Here is a 19799-nt window from a genome sequence, read left to right on the forward strand (position 1 = left end):
TCAGTAGTTCTTTAGTTCAAACCTCTTGTATCTCCAAGTGAGCAATCCAAGATGTACCTGCTGCCTTATCCTCTTTGTGATTATCTTGTTGTTTGAGTCCTAGTCTCTGCCCTGCGTTAATTCGTTTAAGGGGTTGTGACATTAGGTTTGAACTATAGGAGACTCCGACTCTCGCGTTACACTCTCGCATCTCTTTCTCTTTCGCCTGGTCATGTTGGAAGTCATCTTCACACCATCAGCCGAAACAGAACCGTTATACTTTTGCCCGGCTTAAACCGCCGCGATTTTTGATTTCATCCCTTTGCTCATTTGAGCGCATTTTCTCTACCTATCATCTTTCTTAGTTAGTAGTCCTATACCAGGCCCTGTCTTACTGCAGCCGCCAGTATACGGAGGTGTTCACGACATTAGGCGTGTCACTGCAACTTTGAGTGCTGGCCCAAAACCCTGCCTGCTCAATGTTACTATAGTTTCATTTTACCTATTCCTTTCTTCATACGCACGTAGGCATTTGTTTCGAGTCAATAGCGGAACTGTCTAGACGACAAACTGTGCTTTCGACCTACGAGGATTTAGAGACATACCCTAGTGAGACTCGCACTTGTAAGCTTCGGCTGGAAGAGTGATAACTTGTCCTAGGCTTGTACCCTCAGAACGGAGATTGCATTGTCCCTAGTTTTTCCCACTCGATCGAGTATAGTTTACGTATCCTTTCTAGTTAGTATTAGGGAAGTGTCAGTTGGGTTGATTAAAGAACCCTTTGACCCTGAAGTACGAGGTTGATCCGATCAGATATCGGGGACCGCTTCAGTTTTATGTTTACATAACTTTCTCTTTTTCATCATCATTCCCTTCTGGAAGAGCCCTTACGAGCAGCTCTTCAACAGACATCAGTGAATCGGGTTCCAGAATACAACTGGCACTATGTCTGAATTACCAAACTCTCCTGTACAGCCTACACCGGTAGTGTTACAATCTACTCCACAAGAAATTGTCGAGTACATTCACATGTCACTTGCAAACCAAGCGGACAGCTTCAGGGTCAGAATCGCAGAACTAGAAGCCAAGAATTTAGCTCTAGAAGAAGCAAACAGACTCCTGGGCGTACGCCTAGAAATGCAAGAAGACGAGACTGTGAAAATACAGTCTCAACAACCATCATTCGGCTCTGCAGGAGCTAGCCTACTTTCATCAAACTCTTCCCCCTCCATCAAATACTCAAAACCCCAAGACTTTACTGGAGAAAAGGACTCCATAGAACTCATGGTCTGGATATCCCAAGTAGCGCTATACACGGCGCAATGGCCCAACATCCAAGAAGGCCAAAGAATCGGAGTAATGCTCTCCTTCATGAAAGGCACTGCAGCCAAATGGGCGCAACCTTACATCACTAAACTTGGAAAGACCAGAGATGAAAAGTTGACCGTGGAGAAATTCCTGGAAGACTTAGAAGCCATGTGGGGGCAAGAAGATCGTGAAGGAAAAGCGATCAGAGAACTGGAATCCCTTAGACAAGGATCTTCCTCAGTTCCAGAGTACGCAGCTGCTTTCAGACAAAAGGCTGCACACACTTCATTTTCCGACTATGACCAGAGACAGAAGTTCAGAATGGGACTTCAAGACCGCGTCAAAATCCAACTCGCTCATGTCCGTTACGAGGACAAAAACACCATGAAGAAACTGGTGGAACATGCGATCCAAATCGGACGCAAATTCGAAGAGCTGGATGCAGACAAGAAGAAGACGACCTGGTGGACCCCTAAACAAGGCCCCAGGACCCCTGAATACAGACCTGGTCCTAGCAGGGAAAGCGACGCTATGGACGTCGACGCCAATAAACAGCGAGGTGCTCCAAAGCCTCAAGGAAAGACTGGATCTTTCAAATGTTACCGCTGTGGAGGCGAAGGCCATATGGCTAGAAACTGCAAAGACGCAGTCGCACCAAAAGTGCAGGTGAAGGCTACTACAGTGCCAAAGGAAGAAGACCCTATCCCAAGCTGGTTCAAAGCTTGGGTCAGCTCCAAAGAAGGCAAGGGTTTTTAGAGGGGTCGAAGTCAAAGTCTGCGAACTTAGACCCGAACAATCGTTTCTCTATCCTATCTACGTTCTCGGATGTATCAGAAGTATATATTAGATCCAAATCTGAGCATTTTTACATTCCGATCACGTTGAAGGGAAAGAACTGACAAGCAGATGTGAAAGCACTGGTAGATTGCGGTGCATCGACATTATTTATTAGCGAGAAGTTTGTAAAAAAGAACGAAGTCTGGTGCCATAAATTATTAAGGCCCATTCCGGTTAAAAATATCGATGGCTTGTTAAATGCCGCTGGATCGATGACTCATTACGCTGAATTAGGTCTAAAGATCGGTGACCATGTTGAGGATCAAGCAGCCTTCATGGTTACAGACTTAGGAAGCGATGATGTTATTATTGGCATAGATTGGCTAAGATATCACAACCCGGAAATAGATTGGAACACTGGACGTTTTGCACTTTCTCATTGCCCGATTAAATGTATTACTAAAAAAGAACAAAGACAAAAAAATAAAGAAAAAAGAAAAGAACAAAAAAAGATAGAAGAAGTGCCAGACCTGATTCCCACAGAAGAGGATGACGAAGAAGACATGGCGATGAAGAGGGCGACAGTTGAGGAAATAGAAGACGAAGAGTATCCTGGAGAATGGATCAAGTATAAAGCCTCGGTTGCCACGGAGTAGAAGGTTGCAGAAGAAGCAATGAAGGTGAAGAAATCGGTCGAAGAGATGGTTCCCGATTGGCTTCACGAGTACCTGGGAGTTTTCTCAGAAGAAGAATCTAAGCGCTTCCCTGAAAGAAAGAAATGGGATCATGCAATAGATCTTAAAGATGATGGCGATCTTCTGCCGAATGCGAAACCCTATCCCTTGTCACCCAAAGAGATGGACACTTTGAAAGATTGGTTAAAAACCGAGACTGCACTGGGACGTATAAGAAATTCACAATCCCCAGTGGCAGCACCTTTCTTCTTTGTGGCCAAGAAAGATGGCAAGTTAAGACCGGTAATGGACTATAGAAAGCTCAATGAGAAGACGGTTAAAAATGCATACCCGCTACCGAGATCTCAAGATTTGATTGATGCTTTAACCGGTGCCACGATGTACTCCAAGATGGATGTAAGATGGGGGTACAATAATATTCGCATGAAAGAAGGAGATGAGTGGAAGGCGGCCTTCAAAACGCTGTTTGGTCACCATGAACCAACCGTAATGTACTTCGGTTTAACAAACTCCCCTGCCACGTTTCAAACCATGATGAACGAGATATTCAGAGATTTAATTGATGGAAAGACCGTAGTTGTCTATATTGATGATATCCTCGTGTTCACAAATGGCAATAGGGAGCAACACCGAAAAGTTGTACGAGAGGTACTGAAACGACTAAAAGAGAATGATCTGTATCTGAAGCCTGAAAAGTGTAGCTTCGAACAGACAGAAGTCGAATTCCTCGGGTTGATAGTGGAGAAGGGTGGTATTCGAATGGACCCTGTGAAGGTAGAAGGAGTAATGAAATGGCCTGTACCTAAATGTGTTAAAGATATCCAAGCATTTATGGGCTTTGCCAACTTCTACAGAAGATTTATCTTCGGGTTTTCGGACATCGCTAGACCAATGAATGATCTATTACGAAAGGATGTCAAATGGGACTGGACGGAAAAACAGCAAGATGCTTTTGATGAACTGAAGTCAAGGTTTACATCAGCTCCGATCCTAGTAATGCCTGACGTTGAGAAAAAGATGAAAATAGAAACCGATGCCTCTGATTATGCAACTGGAGCGGTTCTATCTCAACTGATGGAGGATGACCTATGGCACCCCGTGGTGTATTACTCTAAGTCGATGAACGATGCAGAAAGAAATTATGACATCCATGACAAAGAGTTACTCGCAATCATTCGAGCGTTGGAGGAGTGGAGGCACTATGTGCAGGGAAAACCTCACCATGTGGAGATCTGGACAGATCATAAAAATCTCGAGTACTTTATGACGAGCCAAAAGTTGACAAGAAGGCAAGCCAGATGGAGTTTGTTCCTGGTGGAGTATGAATTTACGCTCCAACATAAGCCTGGTGTAGTCAACGATAAGGCCGATAAGCTTTCTCAGAGAGAAGACCACAGAGGGGGGGTAGAAAACGACAATTCTGATCGTATTTTGTTAAAACCGGAGTTTTTTACTGTAAAAGCTGCTAAAAGAGGTCAAGTTCTAGTGCAAGGAGAAAAACAATTGCTGAGAAAGATAAGGCAATGCACAGAACGAGAGCCCGAAGTCGCTAAAGCGCTACAGACGCTAAAAGCAGCACCGGTACAATTGCGTAGAGGAGTCGAAGAGTGGAATGTGGAGGATGGATTGGTGTTATTCCGAGGACTGGTTTACGTTCCAAATGATAAAGAGATCCACCGAGAAATATTGGAGTTGTTTCACAACTCTCCACCGGCTGGACACCCTGGACATGCCAAAACCTTAGAATTGATTTCCAGAAATTATTGGTGGCCTTCAATGACGAAGTATGTCCACGATTACGTAGATGGCTGTGATAGATGCAGAGCAACGAAGATTCACCCAACGCAACCACATGGTCCGCTTAAACCAAATGAAATACCAGCGGGACCTTGGCAATCAATCACTTGTGATTTGATAGTAGATTTGCCTAAAAGCGAAGGGTTCGATTCTATTTTTGTTGTCGTTGATCGATACATGAAACAAACGCACATCATGCCTACGAAAAAGGAAGTTGACGCTCGAGGAATCGTGAAACTTTTCTTAGATAACATATGGAAACACCATGGAACTCCGAAACAGGTGATATCGGACAGAGGAACACAATTTGTTTCCAAGTTTATGGGACAAGTGTCAAAACGCCTAGGCATAAAATGGAACATGTCGACGGCTTATCATCCTCAGACAGACAGACAAACAGAGAGAATCAATCAAGAAGTAGAGCAATATCTGAGAATGTTCACGTCTTACCGCCAAAATGATTGGGTAGACTGGCTTCCAATAGCAGAATTCGCTCACAACAACTCTGTCACTGTAACGGGTCATAGTCCATTCAAAGTACTCTACGGATACGATCCAGAGTTTACTTTTTCACCAATTTCCAATTCTAAGGTACCTGCAGCTGATGAACGAGTGGATGTAATGAAATAGGCGAAGGAAGACGCGGAAAGTATGCTGCGAATGGCGAATGAACGGATGAAGAGATTCTACGATAGAGGAGTAAAAGACGCACCACAATTCAAGAAAGGAGATCTGGTCTGGCTCAATGCCAAAAATATCCGTCAGAAAAGACCAAATAAGAAACTCTCCAATCGACGACTTGGTCCGTTTGAAGTGCTAGAGAAGACGGGTGATGTAAATTACCACCTGAACCTTCCAGCAAAATATCAGATTCATCAGGTATTCCACGTAGAATTACTTACTCCGCATTCCCCCTCGACCTTAGTCCAAAGACCTCCACATCATCGTCCGCCGCCAGAGATCTTATCAGAAGGCGATTCCGAATGGACAGTACGAAAAGTCCTAGACTCGAGACTGCACAGATCAAAACTCCAATACCTAGTAGAGTGGGAAGGATATCCGATAGAAGAAGCGACATGGGAACCTGAGGAAAACCTTGAGAATGCACGGTTGAAAGTTCAAGAATTTCACCGGCAAAACCCGAAAGCATTGAATCCCCGCAAAATTAACAAATTGGTGTTCGAAACCCAAGAGTTTTTGGAACGGCGCAAGAAGTTTATTCGTCCTAGTTTCATTCGCGATGACGCTCATCCTAGAGAGGGGGTAATGTCACGAGTTCCAAATACAAACCATTATTTGTTCCTTAATTCTAAATCCTTTAAGCGCCCAGTCACAGCGCCTGTTTCTAAGAATGTGTTTACTGTTGAAGAAGTTCCTATTATTGCGTCTATTGTAGAATTACCAGAGTCACGTGATCTATCAGACAATGCCGAAGATGTTGATGTCATGCCTCGCGACACTCTTGGAATGTTCCAGAGTCTTACTGCGGCTGCGGCACATGTTATGACATCATAGTTATATATAGAATCGAACGATACCTTTAATTATTCTGATTGGTTAGTTAGTTCATACTCAGTTTCGATCTCAGTTTCAATATGTGTATATAGGTAGCTCGTCGTAGTCAGTAGTTCTTTAGTTCAAACCTCTTGTATCTCCAAGTGAGCAATCCAAGATGTACCTGCTGCCTTATCCTCTTTGTGATTATCTTGTTGTTTGAGTCCTAGTCTCTGCCCTGCGTTAATTCGTTTAAGGGGTTGTGACAGACGCAAATACGCTTGTCGAGCTTTTAATCAAAATCCAAAGTTCGTCCTTGACTGCCTTCAAATCAAATCTCGATAACTGTTTACCATGTATGATAGATTCTCCTGTCGATCCCTCGGACACCATGCTGCCCACCTTTTTAATTGCTACTTGGGCTAAAATTTGCCAAGCTCTCGGCATCGAGTTTGAGCCGTTCATTCCTGTAGTCATGCCTCCACTACTGAACGCAGCCAGCACAAAAGCCAATGTCTCTATTTATGGTAATGTCATTCATTCGGGTCATGGTACCCACTTACCTTGCTACACAGATGATGAAGACGATGTCGGCAAGACGTGAGAAGGCTGGGAGACCATCTCGATGGATGGTCATATCGTTGGAATCCGCACTTCGACTATTGATGAGAAATGCCAAGTGTTCGACACACTCATTGTCTATTGCGCGACACTTGGCGGCCGATTTGCACCTTATCTTGCCCAGAGTTTGGAGCTCTCCCTCTATTACAGTGGGATTGCCTCATGGGGCTGGTTTCACAATTACCATTACGCACCACGGATATCTGGTACGTTTTGCATTCTCTGTCCTCATTGCACTATGTTCACGATTTCTTCAAGATTTATGCGGCCTTGGCGACATGTTGTTCGCATTTGAGCTGGGTAAATATCTGCCTTTCAAACAACTGATGGGCGTCCTCCCACCCGCAAGCATGGATCACATTTCGTTAGCATATCAAGTACGTTCAGTGGCCCTGTGTCGTGCATTAGACTAATCACTCATAGGATCTAATGTACGACGCAAATTCACCGATATTGGATTTCTACCCCCTCAAATTCGAGCAAGACCTAAATGAGAAGAAGCAAGAATGGGAAGCAATTGTTAAGATTCCCTTCATTGATGAGCAGCGGCTGTTACAAGCAATGCATTGTGAGTGAGAAGTTCCACTTTTTGCTGTAGTTTGTCATTGCTCCATGTGTGCAACCAGAGAACATAGGTCCTGACGTCGATGTCCTAGTGCACGTCCGTCCGCTAAAAGGTGCATACTGGTATTTTATCAATGTTCGTTTTTACACATTCATGCAGGTTCGCGATTCTGGACTAAGGAGGAGTGAAGCCATGGCTCACATTGAAGGGGGTCCGAGATCTCGAGCCAGTTTCTCTCTTCTTGGACAACTCCACTGGCTCACGTCTCACGATGCCGCCACGCTTGTTGGAGCGCGAGAATTGAGCCTGCTCGACCCCTGAGTGCACTGCACCGTCTCAAATATATCCCAGAAGAACCATCATATCACACTCTCTTCCGTGATTTCCTGAAGGCGAACTTCTGTGAAGAGAATTCGGTGTTTTGGATGGATGTCGAAGATTTCAAGTGCAACTTCAATACGACTTCTAGTGCACAAGCTGCAGCACCTACTTGGTCAGGCAGCAAACTGAGCGTGCACAGGAAGGCGGCAAACGAGGGCGAGAGCTTCTTAAGAGTCAATATCTGGGATGTGAACAATGTGTCCCCACCATTGTCAGCTGCAAGAGGAGAATGGATGTCTTAAGCACGGGGGGCTAGCGAAGGTATATCTGTCAAAGAAATCGAACAGGTTGCTGATGACATTGAAAAAAGCGACAATCAAGAAAGCTATTGTGAAGAACATCCCTCGCTACACAGTTCTGAAACCATCACACGCTATCTATCGACTTCAGAACCAGCACTTTGCTTTGAGAGACAGGGTGACTGTTCATTAGCTTGAATGCGGTCGATTGTGTTGGTTGGGGGGGTGACTAACGATGTCCTCAGCTGGATTTGCGTTGATATTGATATTGATACTAACCTTCAATCTGATCGCCCTTTCCAAAATTTCAACATATTCGACAGCCCACGCCGCCATCTCAACATCACACTAACCCTTCTCCCCGAGTCCTCTACCCTCTCCCTCTCCCGTTTTTTCTCCATCTCCTGTTTCCTCATTTTCTTCGCCTCCCTCTGCCTCTCCTTCTCTGCCTCCCTCCTCTCGGCTACTATCTTCCTTGTGCGATCGATACCGCAGCAACGCTGATCCACCGTCAGAGTCAGGCACATAATCGGATACCACGATGGACCTCTTACCTCATCCTGAGGTGCCATGGTACAGGTAAGTCTTTCGATTATGATTCGATGTTGAGATACTGATTTCTGCACGATACGATGCGGAGGGGTGAAATCGATAACGTTGATTTCCTTTTTCGGCATGGGGGCTTGTTTCAAAGTCCACTGCCGTCTCCCAGACCTATTTCAATTTATCTCAACCGTTGTTTTCAAAATCTTGTCGATACAGTTGTTTCTCGTCCCGCTGTTTGTCAATTAATACTTGTTGAATTTTCGGACGGTTCCTTACAAGCAGTGAGAATTATCACCGGGTCCAATGCACACAACGCCCAGAGGGCTCCTTATTTTGCACTCAGGCGCTACTCCGGCATGTATTTGAGAAAGTCCTTGTATATGCAGTGCTTCAAGCCTTCGGCCTTCACAGTAAAACACTGACAGCGAGCCTAGTATGTGAGACACATGGGAGTCATGTGAACTACTTTTGCGAAAGCCCATTCTGTTACAGTCACTACGTGAGCCCCCAGCTACACGACCAGCCCTCTGCCACCTTGCACGGCAACGACACGATACCCGGGCCTTTAGGCCTTGATGATAGATGCGAATAGAAGAGAAGTCCGGAAGATGCCGGATTAGGTAAGCGATCTGGATCGCTTACATGATATGACGACATAGGTCTAGAAGACCTATATATGTTATCAAGATAGAAGGCAAGCCTCGTGTTGCCTCATGTACTGATAGAAGCCTGCCTCATGCATGGTATCTCTGACTCGATAGATAAGCACTTAGAACCCAGCTTCAAGCTGAGCTTAGATACGATAGAGTAGCCTTATATAAAGGTCGACGATTAAAGTAGATGTTCCTTACTTTAATCCTACTGGGTTTACCATCGAAACCTTTGTCTTGCTAAAGCTACCTGCTCGACATCAGACCCGTACCTTCAGGAGGACTTGAGACCCCTTCTGCCTGTAACTCGCTATCATCGTTCACCTCCGTGAACGTACGCAACTCCTGCTCTTCTGTAGGAGCCGACCTCGGACTCTCAGCACGAGGTATCACTGTCGTGATCGTCGCTGTTAGATCATCCCAGTCCGCACGCGACACACGTCGTAACAAAGGATTAAAGTCCCCTTATTGTACGCCTCCATCACAGGCTACTAGATAACTGATCGCACTTGTTGTCAACGTTACCGACACTCGTAGAACCCCGAACCTAGATCCCGAAGGATTTTCATATCCCTGATTTAGAACCCTGATCGTACCGGCCTGACCAGTCGCAAGAATATAAGAACCGCCGTCACTGTGGAAAGCTCCAAGAAAAGGATACCACGAAGATCGTAGAAACCATCTCCAATATGGCAACTACCAGAAACACCTTCGCCGCCGCACACCTCACCGGGAAGGAGACTCGCCTCTGTTTGCGAGAGAAGAAATGTTTTGTGTGCCACATCATCGGACACAAAGCCGCGAGCTGTCCTCAATGGACCCGAACCTCACGGAGAAAGATGATCGAAGAAGAACCCCGCCTGCGCACTATTAAGGTGGCCGGGGCTAAGGATGATCTACGGGTGAACGCCACCCTGATTTCCAGAACAAGAAGTAACCCCATCGCGACATCTATGATCGTAGATTCTGGGGCGTGTCAGTCCTTTGTCAACCAGGACGTAATCACGCAGCACCGCATCTTGACGCACCAGCTAGAGAACCCCCTGACACTCTCGAACGCTGACGGATCCTGCTTCGGAAAGAAGCCAATAGAAAGGTTTTGCAACCTTACTTTCCAGATCGATGAACGGGTAATTTCCGAACGGTTTTACCTAGCCGAACTTGGTCCGAAAGACAAGTTCCTGCTTGGACGACCTTGGCTCATCAGCCAGAACCCCTTGATCAATTGGAAAACCGGCGCGGTAACCCTCAAGAGTACCGCAGATTCCCGAAAGAAGGAAAAAGAAATAGATTCTGATCGAAAAAAGAACGGCAAGACGCCCCTCTTCCTGAAAGAAGAAAAGAAGGTGGCAAAGAAGAGAAAACGATCAGTATCCCCGACAACTCCCCGCACCTTCTCTTCGGGCACAGTACCACTAGCCCGAACGACACGAATTGCACCGGCCCACGAAGAGCCGCAGAACGGAATCCCCGTTGAACCTTCAGAAACCGCACCACAGCCCGCGAAAACTGTGACGAAGAAAGATTCGCTGCCAAGAATCGACCTTGCAGCGAAAAGATATGAACAGAAGAGACCGGCCACTGATCCGGAGACAACTCAGAAGAAGACTTCCAGACCGGTGCTGATATCTGACCACATTTATCCCGAACCGCCACGAACGAAGAAGATTGTACCGGCTGTTCAGCCGATGAAGATTGAAGAAGATCCCGTACCTGCCCGATATGAATTCTCGGCAGAGCCCGCACAAGTCCTTGGGAAGGGACGTGCGATAATGAACGAAGAACCGCCTGTATCCAAGGCGCCCAGACTGGCCCCTGAACCAGCAATAACTCAGAGATTCGAATTTTCTGGAGAACCGATATCCGTTCTCGGAAAAGGACGAGCAGTCCGAATCGAAGACCCTCCCACCGCCAAAAAACTCAGATTCTATGAAAGTCCTGAGTCCGCAATGGAGGAAGACCCCGAACCGGCATATTTAACCGCCGATGAACCGCCGAATTCCCTCAACCTCTCCATGACACCCGCGCATAATTCCGAAGAAACAATGACGCTATCTTCAGACACCGAACTCCCTCCTGTGTTACAAGAAGCCCAGGATATTTTTATTGACCGAATCGCTTCGATCCATGAAGCATACCGTCAAAATGAAATAAAACAGGAAGCACTAGACGACGGGCCGAGTTTTGTCAGATTTATTGACATGAACAACTCCGAGGATGACGAGGATGAAGACACAAACGTACCCTCTTCGCATGATCTGCGAATGGTAGATTCAGAAGGAAACGACTTCGAAGACGACGGCCCGCTCCCTGGCCTAGACTTCTGATTGGATATGATTAGTCGGTGACTAATGGCTTAGTAAGGGGGTGAAACCCTCTATTTTTACTTATTTTCCACGCCTACTCCACCCTGAACACTGATCACCAATCCCGAACTCAACTTCTATGCAGGTCCGGAATGACCCTAAACTAGATAAGGTCCGGAACGACCTAAAACTAGATATAGTCCGGAAAAGACTCTAAACTACGATTGTCCGTAATGACATAAAACTAGACGATGAACAAGGACGAACCCCGGAAAACTCCTGCAAGCTTCGGGACCCCTCTCATCACTGCACTTCGACCACCTGAGTAGACCACATATAAACAAAGGGTAATAGAAGACGACCTCCCCGCTGGACGACCCCAAGAAACTCTTACAAAGCCTTGGCACCCACGCTCGGATCCCCACCTTCGATATCTAATAAAGAATCTAGGAATAGATCTCTAAAGAGATAAGAAGACTAGACCTCCGGAACGAGGCTAAACTATCACGAGACGAACTCCACGGAAACTCCTGCAAGCCCTTGGAACCCTCTAGAACCCATCATGGCAATGACGACCACCCTCTGATGATGACCTGATCTTTCAACAAAGATAAAGGACGATAGTACCTATCACGGCACTCTCCCTCTGATAGCGAAGAAGAATCTCGAACACGAGTTAGCCTCATGGCTAGATAAGACAATAAGAGATAACGATAAAGATAAGTTTAGAATGAATCGGAGCTTGGATTGATCTGGAAGAAGGTTATAAACCCTCTCGATCCCTGAACATCTCTCCCAACGAACCTCCATCATCATCATGACAAACTCCATCGATAACGACTCTATCAAGATGACACTGAAGGACTCAGACTACGGAACAGTCCTCAGAATGACGGAAAACAGCGCGTTCAATGAAGCCGCTATCCTGACCCCCGCGTACTCCCAAGCGATCGATAAAATCCTTGGTGAACAAGACGCCAGAACTGCAGCGTGCACCTCCCTCACCGTCTGCATTATACGAACCACGAAGCTGCTGGAAGATGTAGCTAATCGTGTTGACCTTGATGAAGCAACTCGGAAACTTGCTGTACTTCATCTGCAACGGCGGATTAGAAACTTCGCACTTCACCTACTCCCCCTCGACTTCTCTGATATCACCGACCTAGCGATAAAAGAAGTTGAAGTGAAGCCACTTATAGAAGAACCCCGCCCGGTACGCCCGCTGAGAAGAAAGGCGGCTACCATAGATCGAACCCGTAGAACGCTCTGCAAGCGCTGCGGAGGATACGGACATCAGTTCAGAAGATGTCCAGATTATGTTTGTTGCATCTGCGATGAACTAGGACCTGACCATCTGTCGGTCCACTGCCCACGACTCAACGGACGCATTGTACTCCAAGAGTTTAGCGATGAAGAGAAGTTTTTCGAAGCTCTCTTAGATTGGGAGCATAACCATAAGGCACTCGCGGATCTAGAACTTCAGCATCCCACTGAACTTTCCCTTGTCCCTGAAACTCCCTCAGTACCTTCCACCTCCTCACCAGTAACTCCCACACCACTTGTTGCTACGATGGAAGAAGACGTTTAAGATGTACAAAGCCGGTGACTTTGTGCGTAGTAATGGGGTAATGTTACAGTCACTACGTGAGCCCCCAGCTACACGACCAGCCCTCTGCCACCTTGCACGGCAACGACACGATACCCGGGCCTTTAGGCCTTGATGATAGATGCGAATAGAAGAGAAGTCCAGAAGATGCCGGATTAGGTAAGCGATCTGGATCGCTTACATGATATGACGACATAGGTCTAGAAGACCTATATATGTTATCAAGATAGAAGGCAAGCCTCGTGTTGCCTCATGTACTGATAGAAGCCTGCCTCATGCATGGTATCTCTGACTCGATAGATAAGCACTTAGAACCCAGCTTCAAGCTGAGCTTAGATACGATAGAGTAGCCTTATATAAAGGTCGACGATTAAAGTAGATGTTCCTTACTTTAATCCTACTGGGTTTACCATCGAAACCTTTGTCTTGCTAAAGCTACCTGCTCGACATCAGACCCGTACCTTCAGGAGGACTTGAGACCCCTTCTGCCTGTAACTCGCTATCATCGTTCACCTCCGTGAACGTACGCAACTCCTGCTCTTCTGTAGGAGCCGACCTCGGACTCTCAGCACGAGGTATCACTGTCGTGATCGTCGCTGTTAGATCATCCCAGTCCGCACGCGACACACGTCGTAACACATTCCATGCTTATATAGCTTTAAATAGATTGGCAATTCAAAGCATATGTTACGAAGAACGAGACTACTCCAGGACAACGGGACTACTCAACATGCGGGATGTAATTAAAGTGATAGCACAATACCTTAACCTCGCTGCAAACTTTTATGCTTATCTAGATGTGATGACCGGTGCTAATGCCACTTTCCGAGATAAAGTCATCAATAGCCTTGTAGCTCAAGGCACCAATAACCGAAGATGAAAATGCCCGACAAAGTTAATGTAAAGATCCTGCTATCCCTTGCCGGGTACGATGGCGCAGAGTCATGATCTCGTTATGAAATCTTCAATATAGTCTACGTTTGCAGGTATACATAGTCATGTATTCAACAACTCAATATTTTGGCATATAAATAGTGATATTTAGCAGACACACAATTATATTCGTCTATAGTTCACACGGCTACAATATCGAGGACTGATGAATTCACTGATGAAAGTTGAGGACAGTATACTAAGCTACGTGCTCAAGATTTGCGCAACACAGTAGCACCACACTCAGTGACCAATGGACATGAAACAGGCTAGGATTGGCACGAAGCAATAATTCGGCACAAACGGGAACAGCAAAAACCATAACTCGACTACGTGTACCAAACGAAAACGAAAATAACGACGAAAGAGTGGACGGTACACGAGATTGATGGTGAGAGAAGCATGAATAGTCGGTAGTTGGAGGCTCTGGAGGCCCTCGACGAATCTTGTGACTGTTAATGTACACTTCAGTATTGATTGGCAAGCAATGAAAGAAGGGGGGCTTACATTGTCACACAAGCAACATTATGGCGATGATCGACATCAAGCAATGACACAATATCCAGCAGTTAACAGTGGCCTACTCTCATGGTCAACGGGGATTCCGTCGGAATCCCCTGCGAGATCATCATTCCCCAGTATTGTTATTAATGGATAAAGCTGCGAGGTGATAGATGTGAATGCGTCCATGGAATGAATAGCAGCAAGAGGGTTTTACGAAGAGCGAAGTGCAAAGTTAGAGCAGTCTGTGAGAGTCAACGGCGTAATGACTGGAAGTGTTTGGGGTTAGTAGTTCACGAGGATGATTGAGCAAAAAGCTCTATACAGCTGGCTCTTTAAAGCCATTACATCAATGACAGTGGATCACAATGCCAAGTTTATCTGAATAATAATAATAATTACAGCGTGCAACAAAGGAGCGGTGTTTGAATTCTGAGGCCACTTGTATTATGTAATCACTAGATGAAAAGGACAATACTTGTGGATCACGGGCAAGATATATAAAGTCAACTGTGGATGATTATGGGTACCATAATTTACTTCCCTCGACACCAAATACTTTGACACTACGCGGAAGCTCCCGCGCAGATATATCTCGCATCGCCTTTAAATTAGCCTATCCGCTTGCTCAGAAATCAAGACATACTACGACACAGCATGGACTCCTTCTTCCATCTCGAAGATATGATGTTATCATCCCCGAGTCACTATGATGAGGGTGACGAGAAAACATCCGTACCTTTGGATCAAGACTGTTACTGGTCAACGGGGACCTATTGTGTGATCTCGTAAGGCCATCTGTAAGTAGATTCGCCTCACAGTAGTCCTTTCGCCCCACTGATGATGGCTCAGATTTCTCACCATGCTCTACCATTTCCATTCCTTTAGTCTAAGGCTGTTTCGGCCCCTCGAAACGTTATCGTGAGTCATTCCCTTTGTCCTGGGATATGATACTGATGCTACGTTCTTCAAGTATTTATCCTGTACTTGTTGCACCCGGGTCAGTTTCTTCCGATCTCGGTGTACATTTTGTTAATCCTTCCGAGATGCTTCATTACCCGGTCAAATCACTGCATAAATGTAGCTTCAGATACTTACTCACCACACGTTCTTTCTCCGATCGTCTCTTTCGTCTTTCTTCGATCGTGTTCCCGTTATCCACGGCCATCAGTTAGCGTACCATCTCTTGTCTTCGGGCTATTTATTACGAGTAGATGGCCAATTGTGATATCAGTCAGTGACAGCACGAATGAACGACCCGCAAACGCGGGAGCATTAACAATATCCGGGCTGAGCTCAACCATGGAGCTTATTGACGTAGCTACCAGTCTCCGCCACGTCTGGATTCAGGACATGGATGTGGAAAAGCCGGCGCCGATGATGGATGTTGATGACCTTCAGAGGTCATTTAGCCTTTGACCATGTTGACATATACTTGGGGCGAGAAGAGAATCAACCCCCGTGAACAGTCATGCGCAAGATACAGGTCATTAGCTGAGAAGATCGTCAAGAAAATTTTCCATCTCCACTTGGGGCGCCTTCCTCGGCGTGTCATTAGGAAGAGCTGGCGCCTCAGAATAGTTATCCCCTGGCCGATGCGTACTTGTCAACGAGATCATGTTCACAGATAAGAGGACTCTACCTTGTTTTGTATCGCGTGAAAACAAAGGCTTTACTTTGAGCTTCTCCGACTTTGCACGGAATCGCGCCTTCAGATCTATCAAACACGTTCAGTCTCTTACATTCGAGTTATGATTTACTTGGAAATCACCTCGACTTGCATCTGCAGCGGCTTTTTCGCGACTCATTTCCTCAAGTTCTGCGTCCCACTCAATTGCCTGTACGCGCCCCTTCTGAGAAGTCGGAGGTGGGATACGATGAGACGATATATGTGCGAGTTCATGGTCGATGTCATCATCATCGACTGGAGGCACTGCAACCACAGTCGTCTCCGACACGTCCGATAACCTCTGTCTCGCAAGAAATGACGACAAGTCTACTTCCGGCTCACGAATCTCCTCTCCTACATGGTGTCAAACATAAACTCAACAAATCATTCACGCACTGCTCACCGTCAGAATCTAACTCAGGCTCGAGCTCCGCATAACGATCGGCGTTAGATCCAATGTGTCGCCGTGCGTACTTTTGTTGAAGTTCTTTCGTCTCTTCCGAATCAGGGTCGAGATCGACAACCTGTTCACCTTCCAGCACTAGGCGCTGGTGGAATTCTGCTGGGCGGCCACCTCGACCACGGCCTCGTGCGCGCAGGTACTTTCCTAGCCCACCACGGGACTTCCCACGACCTCTCCCGCGAGTATGCGATGACTCGGAAGTTAACGAGGCATTCGATTCTGACATGTTACATGTGCAGATTGCTAGGTGGGTGCCAGATGTGAATAAACCTAAAGAAGACCGTATCATTATAAATCAGCTTGTTGGCTTCAACAGGTCCAAATAAACCACGGCGGTGGTTGGTGGCTGCGACGCTTTGGCGACGCTGCGTTCTTTGTCTGGTACGCGTTTCAAGCTCAAGCGACTGTGGACATTCAAGTTCGCAGTTTCAGGCCTTAGGGCTATGATGTACGGTGCTGCACTGTGGATATCGTTGTTCCATCACCCACATGTGTTCGCATACAATAAACAAAACGTCAGGACTTGATCGTCGAAAATCACCCATTGTGGCCGCCATCATAGGCTAAGATCTGTGGGAGTGCACAGTCTGATGCACTGGACTCTGGCTGGGCAGGCCTTTTTCGCCTTTCAAGCTTCAAGTTACTACCAGCTTCAGGCGTTGCCTGCAACTGCAAGCATGGATAGTAGATAAGAATTTTACAGTTGTTTGAGAAAGTAATGTTACGCCGTGCAAATATAAGGGATTTGCTTTAAGCTTCCCCGACCCGGACGGCCCTTTGGACGAAATCGTGCTTTGGATCTGTCAACCACAATATTAATCACGGTTCACTGGCAGTCTACACAGGTAGGTCTACACACCGGCTGTCATTAGTTGAAGACTTGAAGTCACCTCGACTGGCATCTGCAACAGCCTTTTCGTGATTCATTTCTTCAAGTTCTGTATACCATCTGATGACCTATACCCGTCCTTTCTGAGACGTGAGAGGTATGAAACGATGAAATGAGATATGTGCGAGTTCATGGTCGATGTGAGCATCATCGACTTGAGGCACCGCAACCAGTCGTCTCCGACACGTCCGATAACCGCTGTCTGGCAAGAAATGACGAGAAGTCTACTTACGGCTCACGAATATCTCCTACACAGTGTTAAACATAAGCTCAACGCATCATCCACTCATCACTCACCGTCAGAATCCAACTCAGGCTCGAGCTCTTCATAACAATCGGCATTTGATCCAATTTGCCGCCACGAATGATTATGTTGCAGCTCTTTCGGCCCTTCGAATCAGGGTCGAGACCGACAACTTCACCCTCTAGCATTGGGCGCTGGTGGAATTCTGCTGTACGGCCACGTTGACCTCGACCTCGCGCGCGAAGGTACTTGCCTAGCTCACCACGGGGCTTTCTACGACATCTGCTGAGCACGCGATGGTACGAAGGTTGATGGAGAATTTGATTCCAACATGTTACACGGGTAGACTGATATGGGCGGTCATCATACAGGTAAGTACACTGTGGTAACAAGAATAGATATCTATGTATCGAATAAGGAAGGCAGCACCTTATGATTTCAATAGGTACAAACAAACAGCTGGGCCGACCGAGCATAACAAGTATTGATTTACACAATAGTACATCGCAAGAGGAAGGTACTAAGCGCTAGATAATGGACTTCTCGATCCCCTGAATACCGATGGCAGCTACTCTTCATCCTGAAAATCGCCACTAAAGAAACAATAGATGCCCCAAATATAAATACACATGTAAATGGTAAGTCCAATGCATAGCGAAATCAGCATATCAGTGACATCGCATGCAATCTGCTCATGCCAACTGAGAGTTACTGGTGTGGGTTCTGGAACGGAAAGTCGTGGGGGTGTCATCGGAATGACCGGGGGTTCCTGAACTGGTCGCTCAGTAATCTCCCGGCTAGGCCAGCGTAACGTCATCGGATGGTCGTAGACCACCTTTCTACACCCTTCGATGTCTTGTCGTAATTGCCTCTCTGCTTGCTTAGCCAAGCAGAAGCTTAAATAATCTTGCGGATCCATCTTCGTGCAGCCAAATTCAGTGAGCTCCCAGGAAGGAGAGCGAGACTTTTCAATCTCTATCTGCTCGAGATGTTCGCGCTCTAGAAGATCCTCCATGTCCCTGAAGAAGCCAGGGTAGGATGTAAGGCAGTCTTCATATACGGAATGGTCGTCATCATCATCCGAAAGAAACTCTCTGAAGGGGTCGGTATTCTGGAAGCAGTGACGTCAATTGATGAGAGAAACAATGTCGAAGAGCGCACAAACGTTTATAACAAGACAGGAGCGCAATGCCCCCTTTGGAGTGGGGGACCTGTGAGGTTTGATTCGGCGCCTGGTGCGGAAGTACGTCGGCGACTCATCGAAACGGACCAGCTGTGCAGAACGAATTAGAGAACAATCATTTATAATATAAGAGTAATAATCACTTTCGGGCTAGTCAATTCCTCCTGGATCGGAGACCCGACAAGTGTCTCAGACGGTGAGGTAAGACCTTCGGTGAGATGTGTTTCGCCATCACGGGACTTGCTCTTTCGTGAGGGACGAAGCAATCGTCTCCACGAAAACGCAGAAATTCTCGAAGATTGCAACACTAGTGCCATGGAGCGCCATGGAGTTGTATTTTTAACCTTTGGAATAGTAATTCTAAGCACGGGGCGGGAGGACGCCTTCGGGGATGAAAAGGGCTTCATGGTGACACCAAAAACTCCAAGATAAACTCGACCGCTGGAAAGTGGGCTGGGCACAAGCGGAATATAGATCAGTGATCAAGTCGAGCGATGAGGATTGTGTGATAAATAAAAACCCCTCTGCTGGGGATGCAGATGGAGAGATATACGAGGCAAGTCGAGCAGGTAGAAGTTGGGAGGACACGCATATTGAAGCCTCTTCATTTATTCTGTGATCTCCATCCACTGCGGCTGTGGACAAATCTCTGTGGACACAATTCTTCTGCATTGTGTATAGATTTAAGACTCCGGCCTCGTCCGGCTGAGAGTGTATGCGAATCAAGCGTCGTCTAGGACATCAAATGTGATGTTGTGCAGTGTGGACGAACAAGCGAATCACATCGGGGTTTGCCTGAAGCACGTTTTTGATGGAGACAAAGCAAGAAGCACTTTCCGACTTCCGAGTGGCACTAGAGTGTTTGTCGAGATGCTGCAATGCAGACTTTCTGCTAACGACAGGCGTCTCAGTTGCAATTGAACAACTGTACATACGATTTGGTGAGTCTGCAT

General features: G+C 46.5%; 5 protein-coding genes across 5 annotated transcripts; 2 read left to right on the top strand and 3 right to left on the bottom strand.

Moving 5' to 3' along the window:
* Window positions 1–6624: 6624 nt before the first annotated feature.
* On the top strand, window positions 6625–7540 carry F5891DRAFT_1217232 (uncharacterized protein; the record flags this gene model as incomplete). Its single annotated transcript, XM_041369337.1, has 5 exons — window positions 6625–6877; window positions 6930–7048; window positions 7095–7239; window positions 7307–7395; window positions 7445–7540. Exons 1-5 carry the CDS (start codon window positions 6676–6678, stop codon window positions 7538–7540), a joined length of 651 nt encoding a protein of 216 aa, XP_041217179.1. The 5' UTR covers window positions 6625–6675.
* A 450-nt stretch (window positions 7541–7990) lies between these two features.
* Window positions 7991–8533, bottom strand: F5891DRAFT_1199195 (uncharacterized protein; the record flags this gene model as incomplete). Its single annotated transcript, XM_041368725.1, has 4 exons — window positions 7991–8085; window positions 8136–8151; window positions 8210–8356; window positions 8411–8533. 4 exons carry the CDS (start codon window positions 8531–8533, stop codon window positions 7991–7993), a joined length of 381 nt encoding a protein of 126 aa, XP_041217180.1.
* Window positions 8534–12175: 3642 nt separating this feature from the next.
* On the top strand, window positions 12176–12946 carry F5891DRAFT_987778 (uncharacterized protein; the record flags this gene model as incomplete). The annotated part of the gene is made up of 1 exon (XM_041377952.1): window positions 12176–12946. One exon carries the CDS (start codon window positions 12176–12178, stop codon window positions 12944–12946), a length of 771 nt encoding a protein of 256 aa, XP_041217181.1.
* Window positions 12947–15888: 2942 nt separating this feature from the next.
* F5891DRAFT_966121 (uncharacterized protein) lies at window positions 15889–16756 on the bottom strand (the record flags this gene model as incomplete). Its single annotated transcript, XM_041376214.1, has 4 exons — window positions 15889–15986; window positions 16041–16115; window positions 16170–16421; window positions 16471–16756. 4 exons carry the CDS (start codon window positions 16754–16756, stop codon window positions 15889–15891), a joined length of 711 nt encoding a protein of 236 aa, XP_041217182.1.
* Window positions 16757–18141: 1385 nt separating this feature from the next.
* On the bottom strand, window positions 18142–19424 carry F5891DRAFT_170477 (uncharacterized protein). Its single transcript, XM_041370764.1, has 3 exons — window positions 18990–19424; window positions 18829–18936; window positions 18142–18774 (listed from the first exon to the last, which is right to left on the bottom strand). The coding sequence occupies exons 1-3, from the start codon at window positions 19251–19253 to the stop codon at window positions 18232–18234; spliced, it is 915 nt and encodes a 304-aa protein (XP_041217183.1). The 5' UTR covers window positions 19254–19424; the 3' UTR covers window positions 18142–18231.
* Window positions 19425–19799: the final 375 nt, after the last annotated feature.

Source organism: Suillus fuscotomentosus (genome assembly GCF_016647785.1).
Source record: "Suillus fuscotomentosus strain FC203 chromosome Unknown F5891scaffold_178, whole genome shotgun sequence".
Classification (NCBI taxonomy): Eukaryota; Fungi; Basidiomycota; class Agaricomycetes; order Boletales; family Suillaceae; genus Suillus; species Suillus fuscotomentosus.

Coding starts and splice junctions, on each gene's coding strand:
- F5891DRAFT_170477 (XM_041370764.1), bottom strand. CDS start 19,253: ATGAAGCCCTTTTCATCCCCGAAGGCGTCCTCCCGCCCCGTGCTTAGA. Junction 18,937..18,989: donor AGGAATTGACTAGCCCGAAA/GTGATTATTACT, acceptor CGTTCTGCACAG/CTGGTCCGTTTCGATGAGTC. Junction 18,775..18,828: donor GCTCCTGTCTTGTTATAAAC/GTTTGTGCGCTC, acceptor CACTGCTTCCAG/AATACCGACCCCTTCAGAGA.